Below are 13,619 nucleotides of genomic sequence, written 5' to 3'. Positions count from 1 at the left end.
TATTTTTACTATTCTTATTAGAATAGAATATAATTATACATAATTATATAAGTCGACTAATTTAAAAAAAAAAAAGGAAACAAAGTAAATTTCTGTGACACGTTTTACTTCGGAAAATTCAAAAATACTGTCAAATTAAAAATTCACGTGAAACACGCTTCAACGAATCTGATAAAAAATAAATGTTTTTGGTAATACGAAAATTCTATAAAACGTCTCTTTGATTAAAAATTCAATATGTTCTTTTCAAAGTGCCAATTAATATGCTACAACGAACAAGAATTTACACTTTATTTATATATCTATGAGAGAAAGAGACTATTTTTTCATAGAAATTTTTATTGATTAGAAAAAAAGTACATAAATTTTAAAACTTGAAACAAGTTTTAATTATTCAAAATAATTATTTTTATCAACAACAATAATAATAATAATAATAATAATAATAATAATAATAATAATAATAATAATAATAATAATAATAATAATAATAATAATAATAATAATAATAATAATAATAATAATAATAAAAAAGTAATAATACAAAATTATATTAACTAAGAAGAAAAAGAAAAATGATTAACTTTCTTAAAAATAAAAAATAATTTTGATTCGGTAAAAACGAATAAAATTATATTAACCAAGAAAACTAGCGGAAAATAATTTTCATTTCTCTACGTTTTACAAATTTCGTTAAAAATCAAAAAATCGTATTTGAATCTCAAATTTTATATCTAAAATAAAAATATAACAAGACTTTTCTTCCACCGAGCACTATTAGTTTTATTGTAATTCTGATTAAAGGAGAAATTATCGCAAATTATCGTTTTAGATTATCATATTATTATAAACACATACGAAGAGAATATTTTCCGCATTATAATACAAAAGATTTTTCGACATATTATTCAAGTTTTTCATTTTATTAATTAAAAATAGGTAATTAAATATCAATATTGAAATTAAATGATGCGACAAATATATCCAATTAATTAAATTTTCTTCTAATTGAAAGAATGATGTAGGTAATTCAGTGAAATTGAATTTTTCTTCTTCTTTTCGTAGGATATAAGAATAAAATCTATTTTAGAATTGAAAAGATGAGTCTCTTTGGATCGATTATAAAGCGCTTTCTTTTTTAAACATCTTGAATTTCTTGACTGGTACGAAATTTCTGCTAGGCAACCACGAAATAAGTATAAAACACGAAGACACTTAAGAGTCTGGAAAGGACTTTAAAAACATTTTTCAGTCACCTTAGTTTCGAACATGCTTCTCACCCTTCTCAATTCTTATCTCATTCCCCAAACTATCTGTTATCCAATGAAGAAACGACACTTCATTATCGAAAAATTGATCCTATTAAGCAGAAAAATTTCGGCCAATTGTCAAACTTTTCCCTCCCCAATGCCTTTTGTTCATTCTCACGCCTCATATATATGTTGATAATACTTTTCTCATCAATAAGTCTCGTCCCGACAAATGTTACGTTACAAACTTTTCCAAATTTTCCGATTTATTTCCTTCTCCACAAATTTTTCCATTTTTCTATTTCTATCCTCTGCAGTTTTCTACTTTTATGAATTTCTAACTTTTACCTTTTTTTCTTTTTCAATTTTTCTACTCGCGACAAAAAAAATATTTCCTTCATTGGCAAAAGAAAAATTTTTTTTCATTATCTAATAATTTTTAGAGTAAATCAAAATATTCTTTAGGTTCAGAGAAATAAAAATCAAAATTTTATCTGAAAATCAAGAAAAAACAAAATTTAATTTTTCCGACAACCCTCAAGGAAACAAGAAACGAAAATCCTTACACGAACAAATAAAAAATTAAAGAAAAAAAATACTCCATAGAAAATATTCCATTCCTTTTCTGTTTTCTTCTCTACGCCCTTATTAATTAATAAATTTTCACTTTTGCAAGACAGATGTTTTTATCTCTTCTTTAACAAGATTATTTCCAAAAAGGAAATTAACTTTTAATAGGGAAATGTTTGAGGATCGTACACTATGTACAGTATATTTTAAAGCAAGAAAATTTACAAGGAACACGATATTAAGAATTGAAAAGCTGACATCAAAGGTTTTCGAGTGAAACACCAATTAAATAGACCGGAGGAAGTAATTAATACTTTAGATGTTTTCACTATGAAAATTTCAATATTTTTCTCCCTCATATTTTGCGGGTATAAAAAAAAGGAAAAATAGCAGAAAAAAAAACCGAAACGAAAAGCTTCAAGATATTTCTGAAATCGCCCGCAGCAAAATACCTGACATCTCATCGATAATCTTTATAGAATTTATATTAAAAACACACTATGTACAATAACAGACAACATTCCTCTCTCTTCCTCTTATCTCTCCTACTTCCTCTCTTTCTCTCTCGCGCCCTCGATGTTTATATAAAACTAAAAAATTTTTTATATTCCTTTCATTTTTTCCCGCAACATTTTTTTGTTGTTTTTTTTAATATATTGCAAATTATTATTGCTCTCTAAATCTGAATTTGTAGTTTTCTATACTAATGAAATAGTGCGGATTTAGATACCAAATTAATTAATAACAGTTTTGACTAATTTTTAGTAGTTTCCTACTGATTGATAGTAGAAAACTGTTAATTCATTAGTAAGTCGTATTTTTTACTATTTCAAATTAATAAATTGAATTACTACATGAATTAGTAGTTTTCTACTAAAAATTAGTCAAAACTATTACAGTTTATTAATTTCCCTGACAATTTACTGACATTAAAATTATTTTCCCTGGCTAAATTATTTTTACTGGAAAATATAAAAGTTTACGGAAAATGAGTTAAATTTATGAATTTTAATAATTTCTGAAAATTACAATTATAACCCTACCTGAATTCAATTATTTTCTACAATTGTCAACTAAACTTTATCTCTAAATTAATTATTTTAAATAATTTTCCGAAACTTCTTTTAAAATTTAATTATTTGAATCCAAAGACTCATTTTTTTATAATCATTGTTACTGTTCATTTTTTTCCTCAAGTTATTAAGTTATAATATTTTCAAAAAATTACAATAAAGAATTTCGTATAATTAATTTTTTTTAATATTTTAAAATAGTTTTCTAATTACATACAATTGAAAAATTTCCAAACAATTAAAATTTGTTGAAATCTTTTAAAAATAATTGAATTTTTGAAAAAAATGAATAAAAATAAATAAAATTTTTCAAAAATATAAATAAAAGAAATTTAATTTTTTGAAGAATTTTAATTATAAATATGACTATGATTTCTCCAAAATTTTAAAAAGTCTAAAAAAAGGAAATTTTTATAAATTCTTATTTATTTTGTTCGAAAATAATTAAATTTAAAAAAATTATGATAAAACAATTCTAAGAATTAGTTGTTAAAAATATTTTATTGTTACTTTGCGAAAATAATTGAATTTCTTTAAAAGAATTTTTGTGTAATTAAAAAAAAAACTAATTAATTTTTTTATGAATCCTAATTAAAAATTTTAAACATGATTTTTTTCTACAAAATGTTAAAAATAATTCTAAAATGTTATTATTTTTTGTATGTTTTTGAATTTTCCGAAGTATGTTATTAAAAATCCTTAAAATATTGAATTTTTAAAAATTAGAAGCTAATTTTCATTAATTTTCATTTTTAAATTTGACATTTAAAGATTTTTCATTAACACTTTTGCGATAATTCAATTATTTTCAAAAATTTGCAATTAAAATTCTTCAAAATTTGATTTTTCAAAAATTGTAACAAAATACTTGAAAGAAAATTAATTATTTTCAATTAAATTTTACAAAATTTCAATTATTTAAAAAGATTTTCATGATAGATATATTTGAAAAATTTATTTATTTAAAAAAAATGATTCAAAATTAATATTTGAATGATTTGTTTACAGTTATTTTCCGCACTTTAAAAATCATCGAAATAATAGTTGCATTTTTTGATTAAAAATGTAATATTTTGTTGCAATATTTAAAAAAAATTCGAAAAAGTTGCAATATTTGACAATAAATCGAAAAAGTCTCAATTTTCTTAATTTCCCTGATGAAAAATTTTTTTTTCTGTCATTTCCCTGACTTTACTGAAAAAAATTTTGTCTTCCTGATATTTTTCTGACTTTGCTGACATGTGGCCACCCTGAATTACCAATTGAATTAGTTAATTTACTAATTAAATTAATTAAATCAGTTAATTTACTAATCAAATCAGTTAATTTATTAATTCAATCAGTTTTATTACTAATTGAATTGAATCAGTTACTTTACTAATTGAATTAGTTTAATTACTAAATTGATCGAATAAATTTACTTACTAATTAAATTAACTTACACTTATAGGTAATTTACTAATTAAATCAGTTTTATTACTAATTGAATCAGTTAATTTACTAATTAAATCAGTTTTATTACTAATTGAATCAATTAATTTACTAATTAAATCAGCTTTATTACTAATTGAATCAGTTAATTTACTAATTAAATCAGTTAATTTATTAATTTAATCAGTTTTATTGCTCATTAAATCAGTTACTTTACTGATTAAATTAGTTTAATTACTAATTGATTGAGTCAGTTAATTACTAATTGATCGAATCAGTTTACCTTTACTTAGTAATTAAATTAATGGATAGAAAATTAAATTAACTGAAAATTAGTAGAATTCTACTGATAATTAGTCAAATTCTACTAATTCGAAGGCAGAGAGTAAATATGTCAGGGCACTATACCAGAAATTTTTTTCACCATAATCCACACTCGCGAAGAATCGAACCCCGGTCCCTGCTGTTACGAATCAAGCAACGAAGCCACTAAGCCATCTCAACATTCAAAAATCACAAAAAAGTAAAACAAACCCCACACTTTTTTTTCACCGATATTTTTTGCAATTTAATTGAAAACCACCAAAAATTGAATTAACTTTCCATAATAAATTGAATTAACATTCGATTTCACTGCCTATCAAATTTCTCTCCTCTAAATAAGGGAAATACGCGATATTGTGAAATCATAAATAATAAATGAGACCCATATATATATACAGTAGTGTTCAAGATTCAACTATATATATATATAGAGAGGAAGAAATCTCGAGAAAATATATATATATATATATAGGTATTAATAGGACTGAAAACCGCGAATTGTATCGCATATCACAGAATCGAAGAGTAAGCGTGCTGGGAAGTTTAATTAGCTGCGCCTTCTCGCTCTATATGGGAAATCGTGACGTATACAAATTGATGCGAAAGGTATATGTATGCTACTCATTGCTATATATATGATACACATAACGCAGCCTTCCACACTTTCCAACCCTCTTTTAGAAGGTGGAAAAGGCAAAGTGGGTGGTGCGCAAGTGGAGACACCTAAAAGGACTCACAAAGAGGGTGAGTTTCTCTTTCCTCGACTCTCTTACTCTCTCTTTCTTTCGGGGTGTCTCTCTTTCTCTCTTTTACGTTTACTCTCTCTTCCCTCTCTCTCTTTTTCGTTTACTCTCTCTTCTCTCTTTTTTCTTTCACTTTTTCGTTCTCTCTCTCTCTTTCTTTTTTTTCTTTCACTTTTTCGTTCTCTCTCTCTCTCTCTCTCTCTCTCTCTCTCTCTCTCTTTCTCACTCTTTCGTCCTTTCTCTCTCTCTTGTTCTTTCACTCTTTCCTTCTTTCTCTCTCTCTCTCGTTCTTTTACTTTTACGTTCTCTCTTTCTTTCCTTTTTTCTTTCAAAAAGAGAGGGAGAGAGAAGAAGAGAGAGATTTCACGAAGAGAAAAAGAGATAAAGAGAGTGAAGGAGAAAAGAGACAGAGTGAAAACAAGAGTGAGAGACTAAGAGATAAAGAGAGAGAAAAAGAGAGATTTTAGGAAGGGAAAAAGAGACAAAGAGAGTGAAGGAGAAAAATAGACAGAGTAAAAACAAAAGTGAGAGAATAAGACAGAAAGAGAGAGAAAAAAGCAAGAGAGTGAAAAAGGAAGAGGGAGAGAGAGGAAGAGAGAGAGAGAGAGGGAGAAAAAAAGGCAAAACAGAAAAGAAAGCAAGAGAGAGAATATAGTGCTTGGAGAACGGGGGCAGATGATGGGAAATGGCGTTCGATGGTCGGGAAAACGAAGGGAGTGAAAAAGGGGTTGAAGGGGACACACACAGTGTAAAGGATGGAGGAGAGGATTGTGGAAATGGACCGTTGCCTCGAGCACAAGTCGTGTCTACACTATACGCTATCATGACACTCTCTTTCTCTCTCACACACGAATACACAAATATATATAGATATGTTCATTCGAGGTCTGGAAGAAGTTCTCTCGGTCTCAACTTTTGTACACGTCAGATTGAAATTTAGCGTGGGATTTTGAATGAGCTTCGGAAGTAGCGAGATTACCTCTCAGTGACTTCTTCTTCGATACTAGCAACGAATCCAAGTATAACTTCGCTTACACTGGATATATACGAGTGTATACAATATATATATACATACGTGTATACAATCCATAAATACGTACGTAATTTACTGTATACGTAAATACGTATACAAATACGATATATAGACTACTACGAAAGGAAAGGTATCAAGAAGCAAGTAATTTGAGGTTATGTTTGTAATTTTTCGAAAGGGCTTCAAAGTCTCCACCTGCGAACGCCAAGGTCACCGCTAGATGGCCATTCGTAAATGATAATTTTTTCCAAGTCTTTTGTTACAGTTTTTAAAAAATCAACTTTTGAAGAATTTTAATTGCAAATTTTTAAAATAATCGAATTATCGCAAAAATGGTAATGAAAAATCTTTAAATGTAAATTTAAAAATGAAAATTAATGAAAATTGGACTGATAAATGGACTGATTGAATTAGTAAAACTTCTAATTTAAATTTAGAGACTAGAGAGCATGATTTTGATTAGTTAATTAAAATTATTGTCACTATAACATTTTTTCGCAATTTATTAAAAAAAAAGTTATTATAAAAATGTTTTGAAGGGATTAAAAAGATTTCTCCACCTGAGAACGCCAAGGTCGCCACCAGATGGCGATAAAAATTCCAAGAAGGAACAGAACTGCCACCTAGCGGTGACCTTGGCGTTCGCAGGTGGAGATTAGCGTCTCCGTATTAAATCTCAACGCATCATCGTCATTATTCGTAATTCTTCAATTATTTTTAATCAAATTTAGAAATCGATTAAACCTGCAATTAAACAGGAAATTTTGATTAAAGTAAAAATAACACAAACATAACCTAAAAAAAGATTTGCTTTTCTGGGTTTTTTTTAATCGCGTCAGACATACGTACATTTCTCTATATTGTAAATACGTATAATATATTGTACGTACACGTAAATATCTGTATAAAAAAACACATATACACGTAACTTTACAAATATATGTGTGTGTACTCTACCTATACAATCGAGAACATGAATTCCGTCGGGCCGACTAATCTCTATTGACAAATGACGAGCTTTCCAATTCCACGCTTTTCTTAAATCACCGTCGCGGATTTCTCGTTTTTCGAATTCTCGACTTTGTCCAGCATCCGTCAATGGGACCAAAATGTTCACGGACATACACGAGAGGCAACTTTTTTCATTTCGCTTCTCTCATCCTTTCTTTCTTTCTCCTCTTTTTCTTCTTCTTCTACTTCTTCTTCCTTTGCAATATGTACTTTCAAATTACTCGCAAGGAATCTTTCAATAAATAAAAAAAGAAAAAAAAACTTGTTTCTTTCTAGTTTCTGTATCAAAATTACTTTTTCCTAACGGAGCAAAAAAAAGGCAGTTGTTCATTTCATATGGAAATTTTTACATCTAAATTATAAGGAGGAAAAACGAAATTTCCCTCCTCGTAGAGAAAGGATTAAATTTATTAAAATTATATTTTTACTTATATGTAAAATACTCTAAAAAATTTATTTACTCTTAAAAATAATCTAAACATCAATTTCTCTCTTTCGCTTTTAAAACACAATAGCTAATTATCCATTTTTTGCGCAAAAAGAATAACAAATTTTTCTATTTTCATTTTATTTTTTCCTTCCTTCTTTCTTTTATAGAATTGAATAATATTTTCCGTATTTCATTCACAATGTTTCGCAATGAATCGAACATAATAAAAGCAATTTATTTATTTGAAATGAAAATTTGTGTGTACCTTGAATATGTAATTAACAAGTTTAAAATTTAAAGCAAACATATATATATTTTGGATTGCAAATTATTACGAATCATTGAGATTGAATAAATACTGGGGGTGAATGTGTAAAATTTTTCATTTTAATGTACATCACACACTGTGAGTGCAAGAGATACATTTTATTGTGATTATTTTCATTATGCACGCGTATTTAATATTTAAAAAAGTGAATCTATTGTTAAGTCCTATTGATACTTTCAACGATATTCTCATTGAAAAAAAAAATGAAATAAAATTCGTAATAAAAATTCCTATTAAAAATAAAAATATAACATACTTTTCTTACTATACTGAAAAAAAATTTAGAAACTTGAAATTAAAACTTCTCGATGAGTTAGAAATCTACTCTAAAAGACGATTTTTTTTCTTATTAAGAAAAAAAATTTTTTTCTCAATTTTTTTCGAAAAAAAAAGGTTTTTTCTTCGAAGAAAGAAGAATTATCAACTCCCTCGCGGAATATTTTGTATTTTATATAAAAAAAATTGTTGTGTTAACTTCTCAGCAAGTTAACGAGGAGAGTAAATTTTTAACTCCTTTTTCTGTAACTCCAAAAAAGTGCCGCGCACGATTTTTACAACAAATCCCGTGGGGAGTAAAATATTCTATTTTCTATGCTTGTATTTTTAAAAAGAAAAAATTGTCCAAAAGGGGAAAAATTTAAAAATTACGACTTAAAATTGATCTAAAAATTAACGATTAACAATTAACGATTAACGATTGACAATTGACAATTGAAAAATGCAAATTCAACCTCGATTGAGTTAGTTATAATAAAAATAATAATGATGAGTTTTGATATTACCATATGAGTTGTGAAACTGTTGGTGATGAGAGTCGATTCCAGATCCAGGATGATGGATATCCAGCATGGCGTCCGGGTCACCGCCGCTCTCAGAGCAGTTGCTCAGCGCTAAAACCAAACCGATAGACACACACCTTGCATTTTCGCTTTTTACTTCATTTTCGTCAACCTCCCGTTTCCGGCTGCTCTCAACGTCTCTCTTAACATCCCTAAACCTTTTTCCGTTTTTCAGTGCTTCGATTAATTTCTTCACAGTGAATTTTCAAAAAAAGAAAAAAAAATGAAAATCTTATTTTTCATAAAAGAAAAATATCTTTCTTCTTTTTCGTTTCATATTTTTTTTTACCCAAAAGGTTAAACAGAAAAAACAAAGTTTCCTATTTTTGCTCATGAATATTTCAACAATTTTTTAAAAATGTTTTGAAATTTTTTTAATAATGTTTATAAATTTTTATAAAACTGTTTTAAAATCTTTTTTAAATACTTTTGATAAAACTGTTTTAAAATTTTGTTAAATAATCTTGATAAAACTGTTTTGACATTTTTTTTTAAATAATTTTTTTGAATCTGTTTTTCAATATTTTTAAAATAATATTTCTAAAACTTGATTTTAATACTTTATCAATTCATTCTATATTCATGCATTTTATTTCATAATTTATCTACAATATTTACCGATTAATTGAACATCTTTATTTATTATTTATTTAATCCACTTAGTGATTATTAATTCCAGGAATATGAAAAAAAACCGCTATGAAAATTTACATTTCCCTCTGTTTCATTGATAAAAATTTACGCTATAATAAATTTAAATGTATTTAATATACTCAAACAATTTTAGCACTCTAGAAATTAAATTGACAAACGAAATATTTAACAATTTTCAAATTCTAGAAATTAAATTAATAAGCGATATAACTAACCCATTTATTAATTATTAATTTTCTGTCTTAATCCGAAACATAATATTTTTACAATTTTTAAAAAATTCTTTTGTATTATTGTAATTACAGTTAAAATAGCAATAAAAAATTATTGTAATAACAATAACGAATGAAGTTGAAAAAGAAAAAAGATATAATTTTACAATTAAAAATTGCAGTTTAAAATTAAATTATATCAAGAGAAAAAAATTAGAAACTATTTTTTCTATTTATTTGAAAATTAATTTTAAGTCAAGGTGATACTAATTTTTAGCTTTTTCTTTATAAGCCCGTAAATACTAAATAAATAATAGTAATAATTATAATAATAACAGTAACAATAATAGTAAAAATGAAAATAAAAATTTAAAAAGATAATAAAAATAAAAAATAATAATAATAATAATAATAATAATAATAGTATTACTATTATATAATTATCTTTATATAATATTTTTATACTCTTATATTACTATAACTACAATTATATAATACCATTACTATTAACAATGTTGCGGTAAAAATACAAAATCAAATTAAAAAAAATAACAAGAAAAGTAAATAGAAAAAGAAGAAATTTTTTTTACAAGAAATTTCAAGAGAAAATTAACGAGGCACTGACTGTTTCGACAGTAAGATTTTTTTTTATAACGGTCGTCAAAAAGGGTTAAAACCTTATGTGGGTAATAAATCAGAAACAGTTAATCCGGATTAAAAGTCGAGTTTGTAGAGCGGCGTTGCGAGTCGTGAGGTGACTATTATTTTGGTCAATGAGAAAGAAACGAAACTTTGCGATATTACTATTTTCGCTCTATTTCGTTATGATTGAACTCAAACAATATAAAGCAAATAAATTAAGAAAAGCTTTTTTTAAATAATAACTTAATTAAATAACTAATAATTAAAAATTAGGTAGTTAATAATAAAAATCAACTTCAAGTAAAAAAAATAATAAAATAATAATAAGAAGAAGAAAACAAAGAAGAAAAAGAAGAAGAAAATAATAAATATTACACGGAAAAAAGTATTTAACTGGAACAGCTATGAATTTCACTAAGTTAGATAAATATTTAGTTGTTTCAGTTAATACTTTTGCTATTTCAGAGAAAATTATCACTGTTGCAGGTAAATTTTTTTCCTTGTAATAATAAGGAAAATAAAAGTAATTGTCATAATAAAAGTAGTAGAAATAATAGTACAAATGAAAGTAATAATAAAAATAAAAATAATAGTAATAAAGAAAATAATAATAATAATAATAATAATAATAAAAATAATAATAATAATAATAATAATAATAATAATAATAATAATAATAATAATAATAATAATAATAATAATAATAATAATTTTTACTACTTACAATATTTTTATTGTTATTAAAGACACTTAACTATAACAACAATAAAAATATTATAAATAATGACAGCAATAATAAAGAAAATAATAATAAACATAATCACACAGCGATCTAAGGCACACGCACAAACTTACGGAACTAATATAAAACTAAATCAACTAATTTAGTTGCAGCGTCTTCACCTCGTGCATTGCAAACACAAAGTACAATAACAAAATCTCAAACCAAAATTGTGTAGAGAATTTTTCCAATGGCTCTTAATTAAATCAATGTCGGAAAAATGAAAATTTTCTGCACTAGACAATTTTCAACGATAAGAAAAAAAATCGGACGTCTTTAATTAAATAAACCACTAGCAATTACAATTAATTTTTTGTAAAAAGAAATTGTAAGAAAAACAATAATTATTGTAGTAAGTACAAAATTATTAAATTATTATAACAAGTACAATAGTTACTGTGACAGGAGCAAATAATTATTGAAACGAGTACAATAATTACAGCAAAGAATACAATAATTATTGTTGCAAGTGCAATAAAAATTGATGCAGGTACAATAATTATTATTGCAAGTACAATAATTATTGTTTCAAGTACAAAAATTATTATTGCAAGTACAATAAATATTGTTGCAGGTACAATAATTTTTGCTACAAGTACAAAAATTACTGTTGCAAGTACAATAATTACTCTTTCAAGTACAATAATTATTGTTGCAAGTATCGGGCACAATAATCTTTTGTAGAATATACAATAATTATTGTAAAAAATATGGCAAATATTGTAAAAAGTACAATATTTATTGTCAACCAAAATACAATAAGTATTGTCAAAAGTACAATCTTTGTTGTAAAAAATACAGTAAATATTGTAAAAATATTTACTGTAAGAAAATAAAGAAGTTATTTTATATTTTACAATAAGTATTGTAAAATATTCATTAAGTATTGTAAACGATACAATAAATATTGAAAAAAATACAGAAAGTTATAGTAAAAGATACAATAACTTATGTAAAAATTACAATAATAATTGTAAAAACTGGAGAATAATTATTGCAAAAGATTACAATAAGTATTTGTAGTACATTAAGTATTGTAAAAAATACAGTAGACATTGCAAAAAATAAAATAATTTTTGTTAAAAAATACAGTATTATAGAATGTACAATAATTATTGTAAAAAATACAGTTATTATTGTCAAAAGTACAATCTTTATTGTAGAAAATACAATTAATATTGTAAAAAACACAATACGAAGTATTGGAAAAATACAATAAGTAATGTAAAATTTATAATAAGTAATGTAAAAATTACAATAAGAATTGTAAAAATAAAATAAGTAATGTAAAAATTACAATAGAAATTCTAAAAAATATAATTATTGTAAAAAATTACAGTAATTATTGTTAATACAGTAAGTATTGCAAAGAATACAGTAAATATTATAAAAAAAAGAAATAAGTAGAGGAAAAAGTATCAAAATAAAAAAAAAATAAAATTATAAGTAGTCAAACGTACAACGAATATTGTACCAATTACAATACGTATTGTACCGAATAAAACCAAACTTTAAAAATTACCATACACATTATCGTAATAATTACAACAATTACTGTAAAAATTATACAATAATTATTGTAAAAACAACAATAAAATATTGTAACAAGTGCATTAACAAAATCAAATAAAATTTTCAAATAATAACAATAATTATACTGCCCGAATATTCCGAATATATTATAAATTTGAAAAATTATTTGCAAAAAATTATTTACGAAAAACGCTTTAAAAAAACCACTTTTGTTTCTCTTGTTTTTACTGCTGCAACACATTTCAAAACAAAGACACTGCGAATTAAAATTTTAATAGAGACAAAGGATCGGTCGGTACACTTTCGAATTATAAAGGAGAACAAGTGAAGGACAAGGATTTTATTTTTGAGAAAAAGGACGATTTTCCTGTTCACATAAAACTAAAATAGATATATAGATTATTTATTGAAAAAAAAAATCAAAAAACGAAAATGAAACGAAAAAAACCCCGTGTTCAATCGCAGCGAAATATTTCCTTTCGTTTCCAATATTGTGGACCAAAGTTTTTCGAATTTTTTTACTTCCGATTATTATATTTTTGTATAAAGACTGACCTGAAACGCGTAAATTTTTTTTTTTTTTTTTGGTGCGATTTGTCTATCCATTTGGTTTTAATATCCAAATTTTGATTACGAAAAGAAAAAAAAAATATTGAATCTGGTATTTTATTTTTTTCACGAGAAGGAAAAAAAATTCGCTTTGAAAAAATATTATATAAAAGTGGAAAGAACAACTGTTATTGATCACCTTCTTTTATTATTCAA

The 13,619-nt window shown here is 25.1% G+C and overlaps 1 protein-coding gene across 4 annotated transcripts in view; it reads right to left on the bottom strand.

Moving 5' to 3' along the window:
- The window catches only part of LOC122501328 (hepatocyte nuclear factor 6), a 115,684-nt gene that overhangs the window by 79,537 nt on the left and 22,528 nt on the right, over positions 1 to 13,619 (bottom strand). For 2 of the 4 annotated variants that reach the window (XM_043610704.1, XM_043610706.1), the window contains exon 2: positions 8,976 to 9,083. The exons of the other annotated variants lie outside the window; for them this stretch is intronic. In XM_043610704.1, the coding sequence (XP_043466639.1) occupies positions 8,976 to 9,083 (108 nt within the window). The remainder of the gene's footprint in view (positions 1 to 8,975; positions 9,084 to 13,619) is intronic. 4 annotated transcript variants of the gene reach the window in all.

The sequence above is a fragment of the Leptopilina heterotoma genome, unplaced genomic scaffold (genome assembly GCF_015476425.1).
Source record: "Leptopilina heterotoma isolate Lh14 unplaced genomic scaffold, ASM1547642v1 Lhet_209, whole genome shotgun sequence".
NCBI classification, from domain to species: Eukaryota; Metazoa; Arthropoda; class Insecta; order Hymenoptera; family Figitidae; genus Leptopilina; species Leptopilina heterotoma.
This window is presented reverse-complemented; position numbering and strand designations above follow the sequence as displayed.